At 40.6% G+C, this 13,769-nt stretch overlaps 1 protein-coding gene across 8 annotated transcripts in view; it reads left to right on the top strand.

Moving 5' to 3' along the window:
• Window positions 1–13,769, top strand: part of LOC126267401 (condensin-2 complex subunit G2-like) — a 266,223-nt gene that overhangs the window by 47,777 nt on the left and 204,677 nt on the right. For all 8 annotated transcript variants that reach the window (XM_049972616.1, XM_049972609.1, XM_049972615.1 and 5 more), the window contains exon 6: window positions 6,361–6,534. In XM_049972616.1, coding sequence (XP_049828573.1) covers window positions 6,361–6,534 — 174 coding nt within the window. The remainder of the gene's footprint in view (window positions 1–6,360; window positions 6,535–13,769) is intronic.

Below are 13,769 nucleotides of genomic sequence, written 5' to 3'. Positions count from 1 at the left end.
TTGATGACGCCCATGCCAGAAGACAGCAGACCGATCTTAGCCGATGCCAACTCCGGGATGATGAAGATGAACAAGATGATGTGGGTGCAGGACGACGTAGGTCACCATCGGTGCAAGCTAGCCGCTGGAGAGGAAGCTCCCCAACATGCCGATCAAGGTCTCCATCGCCATTTAGAAGCTTGAGCTGATCACCTAGCTGCCGCAACCTGGAAAACTAAAGGGTGCGACCTTTCTTGGAGGTGAGGCCGCCGAAGAGAAAAATGCCCTACCATTGATCACCACAAAAATGACAGGAAACTATGTTGATATTCTCATGGATGGCCAGCCAGCCCAAGCTCTTGTGGACTCTGGAGCATCATATTCAGTCATTTCAGAGAAGTACCATTGCCAGTTGCAGAAAACTGTATTCGTCGATAACAAAACATCTCTGCTGAAGGTGGCTAATGGGAAATATGTAAAACCTACAGGAAGATGTACCATTTGTGTGGGTATAAGTGGCCATACACAGCTCTTAGAGTTCATCATTTTACAAGAGTGTAGTCATGACGTCATTCTCGGATGGGACTTTTTAAAAGCTTCTCAGGCAATTATAGATTGTGGTCACTCAAAGATTATGCTAGACGAGATGAGATACTGTGAACAGGAAGATGCGCATTCGAGTGTGTGGAGACTGTGTATGCTGGATGAAGTGATCATTCCTGCAGGCAATGCTAGAAAGGTAACTGTCATGTGTCATGCTGTGCATCAACCCATGGATCTTGTTGTGGAATTAGAGATACATACCACTGAAGAATAACTTGGTCATCCTAGCCACTGTCATCTCGTTTAAGAACAGATTCGGTGAATTGTGGCTAGTTAACTGTTGCCAAGAACCGCAGATCCTTCCAAGACGCATATGCGTAGCAAACGCTGAGCCATTAATTGAAGAACTGCTGAATGTCATAGAAACCTCCCATGCTGAGTTTGCGGGGAAATTTAAGGCCATCACTATGAGACAAGATCTTCTAGCTCAACTATCACCAGATCCCGCTAAGGAACAACAGAAGCAGCTACTTGCCATTCTTCAAGAGTTCTCTGAATGCTTCAATCCACAGGTGAAGAGCAAATTAAACAAATCGACAGTGAAGCACTGGAGACCATCAACCAACAAGCCGGAGAGCCTACTGTGTGTAAGCAACGAAACATCGAATAATTAATGACGAGGCAGAGAAAATGATGAAGAATGACATCATTCAGCCTTTGCAGCACCCATGGTCATTACCAGTTGTCCTCGTCAGGAAGAAGGATGGCAGTTGGCGCTTTTGTGTTGATTACAGGAACCTTAATAAGATAACTAAAAAAGGACGTTCACCCTCTTCCACGAATTGACGATACACTAGATTGTCTGAGAGTGGATAAGTTTTTCTCAACCATGTACATGTACTCGGAATACTGGCAAATTGAAGTAAATGAGGCTGATCATGAGAAAACTGAATTCATCACCCCTGAGAGTCTGTAAGAGTTTAAGGTAATGCCGTTTGGTTTGTGTAATGCACCAGCAACTTTTGAACGGATGATGGATAATCTTCTATGTCACCTGAAGTGGACAATGTGTCTTTGTTATTTAGATGACATTATAGTGTTCTCAGAGACATTTGATGAACATATAAAAAGACTGAGGGCCGCTCTTAAGTGTCTCCAACAAGGCGGACTGAAACTTACTCCAAGAAAGTGTCTCTTTGGAGCAAAAGAAATCAAAACACTTGGATACCTTGTGTCAAACGAAGGTGTGTGGTCAGACCCAGGAAAGGTGAGATTTATAATGGAATTTTCTATTCCTAAAAGTATTAGGGATGTGAGAAGCTTCCTTGGATTATGTTCTTATTACCATTGTTTTATCAAACACTTTTGTATAAAAGCCAAGAGTTGTTAAAAGCCGATGCTAAATTTATCTGGGGTGGTGCTCAACAAGATTGCTGCAAAAAGCTCTGACGACTGACCCAGTACTTGGTCTCTATGATGAGAGAGCACCTACAGAACTACACACATATGCCAGTGGGTATGGGATTGGTGCTGTTCTGGTGCAAATTTCGGATGGAAAAGAGAAGGTTATAGCCTATGCTTCTAGGACACTTAGCCGAGAGAAACAACTCAATTACAGAAAGAGAATGTCTTTCTGTGATCTGGGCCATGAGCAAATTTTGCCAGTATCTCTATGGAAGGCCATTCAAAGTTGTTATAGACCATCATTCCCTTTATCGGTTGACAGGTCTTAAGGATCCAACAGGATGACTCACCAGGTGGGCACCACGACTTCAAGAGTATGGCAATAGCATAGTGTACAAAAGTGGAAGAAAACACCAAGATGCCAACTGTCTCTCAAGAAACCCTGTGCAAGACCTTCAAGACTTTGATGAAGATGGTGACTGTCTCACTGCACTCCAGGATCTCTTGGCTGAGCAGGAGGAGGACACCAAGATATCTCAAATTATGCTTGCCTTAACTCGGTCAGAGGATGTGGAAGGACAATTTAAGGTAGTTAATGGATTACTTTGCAAGAAAAACTTTGATCCATTTGGAAAGAGGTGGCTACCGGTGATTCCTAAAAACTTGCACTTAGATGTTCTACAGAAATTCCATGACACACCTGAGGCTGGACATTTAGGATTTATTAAGACATACAGTAGTATCCACAAGAGTTTTTTCTGGCCAGGTTTATTTAGGAGTTTCTGTCACTACATGTCGTACTGTCGAGAGTGCCAGAGGAGAAAGGCAGTTCCTCAGAAACCACCTGGCCAACTCATACTAATTCCACCAGCTGACACGCCTTTTCAGCATGTAGGATTGACCTCCTCAGACGATTTCCAACATCTGGTAGTGGCAATAGATGGATTATTGTTTGCACTGATTATCTGACACCCTACGCCATTACATTGTATTAAAAACTGTGCCCCAAGGTCATTAATTACAGATCGAGGGAAAGTTTTTCAATCGAATATTGTGACAGAGATAAACTGTTGGTGCAACATTACTCATCACATGACGATTGCCTAGCATCCGCAAACTAGCGGGCTTCCTGAATGCCTTAATAAGACCTTGGCCGACATGCTATCTATGTTTGTCATTGTTGAGCAGAGCAACTGAGATGAGGTGCTACCTTTCATGACATTTGCTTACAACACCGCCAAACAGGACAACACAGGACTTGCACCATTTTTCCTGGTGCACGGGCGTGAGGCAACTACTCCGATGGACACTGTGTTGCCATTACACCCTGATGACGTGGACAATAACATCGGCCAGGTTTTAACCAGAGCTTAAGAAGCTCGGCAGTTAGCTTGACTCCGCACGCTGCAAGCTCAAGAAAACGATTGCCGAAGGTATGATGCGAGCCACCACCCTGTTGTCTACCAGCCTGGTGACCTAATCTGGATCTTCAGTCCTGTTCAGAAGGTTGGTCTCTCTGAGAAGCTCCTCAGGTGGTACTTTGGACCTTATATGGTTGTAAGACAGTTGTCTTATGTTACTTATGATGTTGAAAATTTCGACCCCAACACAAGACGACGAAAGAACAGAGATACAGTTCACGTCCTTTGAATGAAGTCCAATAAGGATCCTGCAATCCAGGGTAAATTTGACGCCCCAGCGACGAGCAACAAGCGAAAAGGTGACGAAGAGCATAGCGGCAAAAGAAGTTCTAAGAAGATCACGACCAGGGTGAGCATCAGTCATCGGGAGTCGGAGTATGCAGAACCGATGACTCGTTCCCAGACTAGGAGGACGTAACACCGAGACGCTGTTCTCTTAAGGAGATAGCAATGTCGCAGAAGAAGCTGAGTAGCTAGTGGTGTAGTGGTTATGATACCAAACTGTTGCATGGAGGGTCATGAGTTCAAAACTCACCTGGACTGTACAATTTTAATTTCTATATTCGGTTCAAGTACATTCTAGAAGTATCCACAAATGTCAAGAATCATTGTACTGGAAAGTTCTGTAGCTGTATATGTACTGTATGTGTTCTGGTCAGAGGCAGTTCACTCCGCGCTCTTGTATGTGCAAGTGCTGAATAAACCTTCGTTAAGTGAAGTTAGTGTTCATAATTCATCTTATTACACCTTCTTCTATGTGACAATATACCACAGCATCCCACATAGGGATTATGAAGACAAGATGAGACTAATTACAGCAGTCAAGAGAAATTTAGGCTGTAATTCTTGCGCCCTCTGTAAGTGAATGGAATAGAAAGAAACTCTAATGCTTGGTAAAATGCCTGGGTGTATCAAATTCTGCTGTACTGTTCAAAGTGGTCTACAGAATGTAGATGTTGGTGTTGCAGTAAAAATTGAAAGAGTTCATGTAAATATCTTTACAGGATAAATTAGCTGATATTATGAAAACTCTGTGTATTGTTTGTTTTTACACATGACTGTAAAAAGTGCACCATTTTTAAATAAAATGAGTAAGACTGTGTGTTCAGTTTCAGTTCAGATAGTTTGTGGATTTTAGGCTGATTAAATGCATTCAAGGATAGTGAGGCTTTGGCACAATAGACAAGAGATTCTTAAAATGAGACTAATAATTGGATGAAACTTCAGTTGAAATGCCAGTGAAATCCTTAAGTAAACTTGAATTCTTGGAAAATCAATGTTATTGTCTATAATGACACTTTGATTCTTAACAATAGGGTGGAACTTCAATTGAAATGAAATCAAAATCCTTAAGTAAAATTGAGCCCTTGGCAAGTCAATTTTCACACCAACATTATTGACTATACAGATACTCTGATGCATAGCTTGAATCTGTGTGATGGTAGTAATATTTATTTGAGTTGAGGATGTACGGGCAACTAACTTTATAAGGGGGGGAGGGGGTAATCTGCAGGTTGTTAACGATGCGACGGATCCACGGAAAGAAATTAGAACAAAAAGGGGTAAGTCATTTGCCAGTGAAGAAATATGGGAAAAGGGAGGAGGGGCAGAAGAACTGTTTGGGAATAAATAGAATAATTTGGTGACTGGATAGGATCCTTTTATATGTAATTCCAAATGGTCTGTCCTCCCTGACAATGTTCCTTCAATGTCATTGTGTGAGTATATTCATTTGTAAGTACTAAATTTATTTTATATAACAGACTACTTCAAAAGTGTGCCTATTATATCCTCTCTGCCCAGTATGTGTGCACATGGAAATGAGAGGTTACATATGGTTTGATGACCACGTGTCATGTTGCTGAAATACAGTAATTAACACCTTTCTCAGGTGCCTGTCCATAATTGTGCTTCCTCTGTGGGTTCCTGGGCCATCTATCCTCATACCCTATGTTTATATGTTTCATCTTGGATTTAATATTATCATATAAGATATTAAGTGTTAATGAAACAAAACACTGTTTGAATTTTTTGTGTATGTAATTGCAGTGCACAGAACCTCTGAGGAAAATAGTAAAACAGATCCCACAAAACCTACAAAACCAAAATGCATTAAGGTACCATAAGCTACTTTTAAGTTTCTTATGTGCACAGACACCAGTTCAATTTGTGGTTAACATAATTTACTTAAAAAAAAAACCAGTTCTACAAACAGCATCTTTTTTGCAGTGTTAAAGTGACAACCAGCACTCTGTTATGGAAATATTGTCTTTGAAACTGGGTCCAGAATTGCTATAAATCTTTTTTAATGATACCATGCTGCATCCAACTGTCAATTTTTAATTTATTTTATTGCTTAAAATTATCTGCAGCAGGCCACACGGAATCATTAAAAAATATTTTGGGATAAGTGAGGTGGCTGTTGAAGCTCTGGCAAGGAAGTTAATGCAGCTTTTTATGACACATATGTATGTTCAGGTTCTAGAAACTTGTTGCCTTTGACCAGTAATTGTGTAAGGTAACAGCATTTTATAGTGCAATGTTTTACACTACAAAGTTATCACCCATATTTACTTCTAACAACAAGTAGAAAGGATATATTGCTACTCACCACCACACAGAGGAAACGTTGAGTCACATACAGGCACGAGAAAGAATACTAGAAATATTTAAGCTTTTGAATGAAGTTCTTCCTCAGAAGTGGAACTCTCACACCAGTACTCACACATACGTGACTGCTCATGTCAGACATAATCACAGTCAGGTGGAACAGTGGCTATGTGTATACGAGTTACTATTGTGTAAGCTAAATGTGTGAGACTTCTACTTCTGAGGAAAGACTGTCAGAAAACTCAAATATTTGTAGTATTCATTTTGTTGTGAGACACTGCCTGCTCTTCATGGTGAGTAGCAATCTAACATTTCCATATTGTTGTTATTCCATCCTAAACTTTCCATTGTTTCACATTTAGTTCTAATGCAGATGATTACTAATTTTACTGATGTTCAATAGAAAGCTGATGTACGGCGGGCGTGTGGGCTTCGTAGTGCTGTAAAGCTGGAAAGCAATATTGCAAAGAATCGTCAACTATTTTTGGATGCCATGAGAAACATAAATTATTTGACAACTAAAGAAGGATGCAAATTTCTAGCATTAGTGTTGACCATGGATGACGAACTGACTAAGGTAATTTGAGTTTACATTTGGTACCTTTATTTCATGTTGTTTAAAGTGAATGCTACTGAGTGAGGTACAAGTGGTGTTACAGTTCAACAAAGGCGACCTATTCTTGGACAGTCGATTGTATTTGTTTTGTGTTATTTGACTTATTATGTTTAAGTGAGATTTGTATTTCAAGCTGTGTTGTGAAATTTTCTCTTTGCACTTACAAACAGGAAAGACTTTTGTTTCATTTTGTGTCATATTGAATCTGAGATCTGGTTTCATCCTTGCTTGGGAAATGTGCCTGTAAGCAGTTCACCAAAAACTAATTCAAGAAAGTTGGAAAAAATATTTATATCAAGACAGTAACTGCTGAAAATCTCAGTCTAGAAGTGAATGAAGCTCTATGGCTGGATTTGGGATCTGTTTTGCAGTTTTTTAGAGTTTCCAACAAATGTGCAAAAACTAGAAATAAAACATGTAGTGAATGAAGAAAATTGGTTCAATTTAATACAGAACATTTAATATGGATACTCAGATGATGCACAAAGTTTCAGGATGTTGCGCATGTAGAGGGAAGTAAGACAAATGTGTTCAGAAAGTTGTAAGGCTGCTCACATGTTCACTGGCCAAACTGTAAATAAACATACTAAAATTGTGACATTAAAAAGCTGAAAATGTCAAAGCAGAATGGAGAGGAGCACTCAAACAAAAGCCGTCTACCTCGGAAACTCGAATGGTTTCATCTTTACACACAACTATTTGCATGCCACCCACTCATAAGTAATAGACTTCTTTAGAACCACCTCCTTGTGTAAAAGAAGTTATTCCTTATTCCGAAAATGTGAAAATTGGTATCAAGAGTTTCTTTGTCATCAATGATTTGATTCATACTGGCTTCAGAGTGTGCTTACTGATAAAATGAGTGTGATTTTGGACCTGTCTTCGGTGTTAACCATTGGTACTTTCTGTGCAATTTATCACTTACAATTTTCTGGTGAAACATTTGTTTGACACTGGGAGGGGTAGTTGATTTTAATCAAAATATCAAATGAACATCAAGTGAGTCCATGACAAATTTCTTCCACAGTTTGTTTCCAAACACACAGATGTCACCTATTGTTACCAAGGAGATGTTCCTAGACTTTGTTCAAAGTAAGGTTATTCATATCATATCTGATTTTCCTGATGCTATTGACATATTAAATAAAAAATCCTGAAAAATGGATTAATTTTTATTTTAACATGACAATTGAAGTTACATTCCTCACTTTTCTGGATTATAGGTTGTAGGTACAAAATCTTGCAGTGCTCTGTACTGTATTATATTTTATTATTTCTCTATTCTGGGGTCAAATATTCCCAAGTCAGACTAATAGTTAATTAAAAGGGTATTTCTACCAGATGAAAATGGAAGCCAGTGTAAACATGTATGCTGGCTATTTGCTTGTGATGGACTAGTATGCAGTTGACAATACCTACACCCACTCGAAGAGATGGTTTAATCTTCTTAAAGTTTGTTTATTGAAAGGTGAAAACACCTTCAATATATTTTGATGGTGATGCCTTCCTCCAACCTGTTATGAAGAGTCAGGTGTGTATCTGTGTTATGTGGATGACTGTAATGACTGCTTATACAGTATGTAGTCCTATTATGCAGTGTAGTGTTGGGGTCGTGTTGTTATGAATGGAGGGAAGGGAAAGAGTGAAACACAGTGCTGGCACATAGTCTAACCTTCTTGAATAGCACCTAGGATGCCACCAAGTTTAATGTCCTCATCTGATGGTTAGCTCTCCATCAACAGTGTCACATGCTCTCACTTCCTGAGACACTGTGGAGAGCTTTGGAATTTTGTCCAGGACATTGGCGCAAAGACTGGTGATCAGGAAATTTATGCCACTACCTCTCCTTCCATTATCAGGGGGACTCAAATCGGCATACCTCTGAGTTGTACACCGCATCACAAGTGTGCGGTAGTGACCTCGGTGACAAAGACATGTGACATAGATGCTTAGTAAATGTAAAATTGAAGGTAGGCAAACATCTTACATGATTTCTTAAATTATGTCACTGTACAGAACTGATGTTAAGCAGTAACCATTATGGGCTTTTGTGTGGTGTCCTCTGTCACAGCTAACACAGAAGTTTTGATCATATTACACTGTTGATTTGCCTTTATAGTATGTTGATATTAATGCAGTATCAGTGGTCACTACTAAGCCTCTGTAACTTACATTCTGAGGGGATGTGTTAGGTGGAGTGGGGTGAAAGTGGGAGGGAGGATTGGCGAAGAGTAGTTGACAGCTGGAAGGAAGAGGCAGCATATACACAGGCAAGTAGTGCGAAGCAGAGGTGCAGCTGGTACATGAGATAGGAACGCAGCACTGGAGAGTTTGTTGTGGCTGCATGCAGGGGCAGTTATGTACAACGCACGACAATATGGGAGAGGGGATTGGGAAGAGGAGATAGACTGGGGGAAGGAGAAGAGGATGTGAGTGCTGGATGAGTGAGGTTAGTGCCCTGGAGCAGGGATAGTGGTGGATGTTGGGCAGGAGGCTTGCAGGAACAGAGGCTAGGAGGATTACAGGATCAAAGTATATGTTGCAAAGACAACATCTATTTGCCTTATTCAGAGAAATTTGTGTTTGGAGTGACGGATCCAGGTGACAAATATTGTGAAACAGTTGTTGAACTTGAGCATGTTGGGCATATTAGAGTGCTCCTCCATTGGGTGATCAACTCTGCTCTTGGCTACAGTCACTCATTTGAGTGGGCAGCTGGTTGGTAGTCAAGCCCACAAGATAATACTGTGCAGAAATTACAGCAGAGATGGTATATGAAATGACTGCTTTCACAGGTGGCCCTGTCTCTGTAGGGCTAGGATAAGCTTGTGGCTGTACTGGAGTAGGATGTGCTGAATAGGTGTACTGGACAGATATTGCACCTGGGTCTTCCACAGGGGTGTCACCCATGTGGCAATCATTTGGGGTGGATGTATCATAAGGATAGATTGAGCTTTCCATTACTAGAGTGATGTTTTGATCATTTATGCTTTACATTTCTTGCTAGTCTACTGTGAGAAGCCTTTGTTTCAAACTTTCAAAATCTTCCACTACTCTTAGTGAATCACAGGCTTACCCTGCAAAATTTTGCATGTCCTGAACTCTTTTTTTGTTACAGTCTCGTATTTTGTAACTGTAAGTGTAAATTCATGCAGTGTGTAGCACACTAGCAATTCATTAGTTTCTTTTGAAAAGCCAGGGCCTGTTTGTTTCACCCCAATAAGTGTCAATCAGTCCACAACTGTCACCCATTACAAACCTAGAAAGTGGCAAGTTATATTTTTAGTTTTTTCTGTGTTTTCTTAGTAGTATATTTCTTAAATTTCATGCATGTTTTTGTATTTAAGAGGTTTAATCTCACGTTTTACAAATGTAGAAAATAAAGTAAGGCGATTTGTAGCACAGTTCCCATATCATCTGAACAGCTAGGGCTCTTTAAGGCATAGCCAGTGGGTGAAACATCAGGAGTGTAACAAGTTGCACAGCCAGGTTTCACTGTTTGCTCTCTTGGCTTAGTTTTTTATTAGCCCTGTTAGGATGGACAGGATGTGTGCATGCTGCGTGTGGACACAGAAGGAGCTGCCGCAGTTCATGAACAGCTGAATGTACTTTTGGCCAGCCGTCTTCAAGGTGCTCCCTTGGGGGTCTAGCGGTGGTGGATAATTACGTGTGTTGCATGGGACACCTCAGGTATAACTAGTTTCATCCAAGGGCTCTGCTGCTGAGGTTGTTGTTGTGGTGGTCTTCAGTCCTGAGACTGGTTTGATGCAGCTCTCCATGCTACTCTATCCTGTGCAAGTTTCTTCATCTCCCAGTACTTAATGCAACCTATATCCTTCTGAATCTGCTTAGTGTATTCATCTCTTGGTCTCCCTTCTACGATTTTTACCCTCCATGTTGCCCTCCAATGCTAAATTTGTGATCCCTTGATGCCTCAGAACATGTCCTACCAACTGATCCCTTATTCTTGTCAAGTTGTGCCACAAACTCCTCTTCTCCCAATTCTATTCAATACCTCCTCATTGGTTATGTGATCTATCCATCTAATCTTCAGCATTCTTCTGTAGCACCACATTTCGAAAGCTTCTATTCTCTTCTTGTCCAAACTATTTATCATACATGTTTCATTTCCATACATGGCTACACTCCGTACAAATACTTTCAGAAACGACTTCCTGACACCTAAATCTATACTCGATGTTAACAAATTTCTCTTCTTCAAAAATGCTTTCCTTGCGATTGCCAGTCTACACATTATATCCTCTCTACTTCAACAATCATAAGTTATTAGCAAAACTCCTTTACTACTTTAAGTGTCTCATTTCCTAATCTAATTCCCTCAGCATCATCTGACTTAATTCTGCTACATTCCATTATCCTCGTTTTGCTTTTGTTGATGTTTCAAGACACTAACCATTCCATTCAACTGCTCTTCCAAGTCCTTTGCTGTCTCTCACAGAATTACAATGTCATTGCCGAACCTCAAAGTTTATATTTCTTCTCCATGGATTTTAATACCTACTCTGAATTTTTCTTTTGTTTCCTTTACTGCTTGCTCAATATACAGATTGAATAACGTCAGGGAGAGGCTACAACCCTGTCTCACTCCCTTCCCAACCACTGCTTCCCTTTCGTCTTTCCTTAATCTAGCTACTAAGATAAGTCGTAAGGTCAGTATTGCCTCACGTGTTACAACGTTTCTACTGAATCCAAACTGATCTTCCCCGAGGTCGGCTTCTACCAGTTTTTCCATTCATCTGTAAAGAATTCGCATTAGTATTTTGCAGCTGTGACTTATTATACTGACAGTTCGGTAATTTTCACATCTGTCAACACCTGCTTTCTTTGGGATTGGAATTATTATATTCTTCTTGAAGTCTGAGGGTATTTCGCCTGTCTCATACATCTTGTTCACCAGATGGAAGAGTTTTGTCAGGACTGGCTCTCCAGAGGCTGTCAGTAATTCTAATGGAATGTTGTCTACTCCAGGGGCCTTGTTTCGACTCAGGTCTTTCCAGTGCTCTGTCAAACTCTTCATGCAGTATTGTACCTCCCATTTCATCTTCATCTGCATCCTCTTCCATTTCCATAATATTGTCCGCAAGTACATTGCCCTTGTATAGATCCTCTATATACTCCTTTTACTTTTCTGCTTTCCCTTCTTTGCTTAGAACTGGATTCCCATCTAAGCTCTTGTAATTCATAGAAGTGTCTCTCTTTTCTCCCAAGGTCTCTTTAATTTTCCTGTAGACAGTATCTATTTTACCCCTAGTGAGATAAGCCTCTACATCCTTACACTTGTCCTCTAGCCATCCCTGCTTAGCCATTTTGCACTTCCTGTCGATCTCTTTTTTGAGATGTTTGTATTCCTTTTTTGTCTGCTTCATTTACTGCATTTTTATATTTTCTCATTTCATCAATTAAATTCAATATTTCTTCTGTTACCTAAGGATTTCTACTATCCCTCGTCTTTTTTCCTACTTGACCTCTGCTGCCTTCACTACTTCATCCCTCAGGGCTACTCTTTCTTCGTCCATTGTATTTCTTTCCATTATTCCTGTCAATTGTTCCCTTATGCTGTCCCTGAAACTCTGTACAACCTCTGGTTCTTTTAGTTTATCTATGTCCCATCTCCTTAAATTCTCACCTTTTTGCAGTTTCTTCAGTTTTAATCTACAGGTCATAACCAATAGATTGTGGTCAGAGTCCACATCTGCCCCTGGAAATGTCTTACAATTTAAAATGTGGTTCCTAAATCTCTGTCTTTCCATTATATAATCTATCTGATACCTTCTAGTATCTCCAGGATTCTTCCATGTGTACAACCTTCTTTTATGATTATTGAACCAAGTGTTAGCTATGATTAAGTTATGCTCTGTGCAAAATTCTATCAGGCGGCTTCCTCTTTCATTTCTTCCCCCCAATCCATATTCACCTACTATGTTTCCTTCTCTCCCTGTTCCTAGTCTCGAATTCCAGTCACCCATGACAATTAAATTTTCATCTCCATTCACTACCTGAATAATTTCTTTTATCTCATCATAAATTTCATCAAGTTCTTCATCATCTGCAGAGCTAGTTGGCATATAAACTTGTACTACTATAGTAGGCATGGGCTTCGTGCCTGTTGTGGCCACAATAATGCATTCACTATGCTGTTTGTAGTAGCTTACCCGCACTCCTATTTTTTTTATTCATTATAAAACCTACTGCTGCATTACCCCTATTTGATTTTGTATTTATAACCCTGTATTCACCAGACCAAAAGTCTTGTTCCTCCTGCCACCGAACTTCACTAATTCCCACTATATCTAACTTTAACCTAATTATTTCCCTTTTTAAATTTTCTAACCTACCTGCCCGATTAAAGGATCTGACATTCCACGCTCCGATCCGTAGAACACGTTTTCTATCTCCTGATAATGACGTCCTCTTGAGTAGTCCCCGCCTGGAGATACAAATGGGGGACTATTTTACCTCTGGAATATTTTACCCAGGAGGACACCACCATCATTTAACCCTACAGTAAAGCTGCATGCCCTTGGGGAAAAATTACGGCTGTAGTTTCCCCTTGCTTTCAGCCGTTTGTAGTACCATTACAGCAAGGCTGCTTTGGTTAGTGTTACAAGGCCAGACCAGTCAATCATCCGGACTGTTGCACCTGCAACTACTGAAAAGGCCGCTGCCCCTCTTCAGGAACCACACGTTTGTCTGGCCTCTCAACAGATACCCCTCCGTTGTGGTTGCACCTATGGTACGGTCATCTGTATCGCTGAGGCACGGAAGCCTCCCCACCAATGGCAAGGTCCATGGTTCATGGGGAAGGGCCGCTAGGGTACTGTCCAGTATACCTGACATGGTGGATCTGTCCTCACTGCAGGGTGAGTGGCAGTTGCTAAAATGTTTGCATCACTCAAAGTGGAGGGCCAATGTGAATGCTGTCCATCTAGCCTAGCCTGTTCGCCCTTGTGTGTGGATAGGTAACTGTTCCTTCAGCAGGATCGAAGCAGACACACGAGGGCAGGGGTTTGCTAGTTATTGGGAACTGTTAGGGAGATAGTGTTGAGGGCTGGAAAGAAAGCAAATGTGCACTTGATATGTCTGCTGGGTGGCCTCATCTGAGGTGTGAAGGAAGTCTTGTTAGCAGCTATTGAGTGTGCAGGGTACAGTTGTCTGCAAGTTGTTGCTCTCATTGA

The sequence above is a fragment of the Schistocerca gregaria genome, chromosome 4 (assembly GCF_023897955.1).
Source record: "Schistocerca gregaria isolate iqSchGreg1 chromosome 4, iqSchGreg1.2, whole genome shotgun sequence".
Taxonomy (NCBI): Eukaryota; Metazoa; Arthropoda; class Insecta; order Orthoptera; family Acrididae; genus Schistocerca; species Schistocerca gregaria.
The sequence above is the reverse complement of the archived record's forward strand: the minus strand, read 5'-3'. Positions and strand labels throughout refer to the sequence as shown.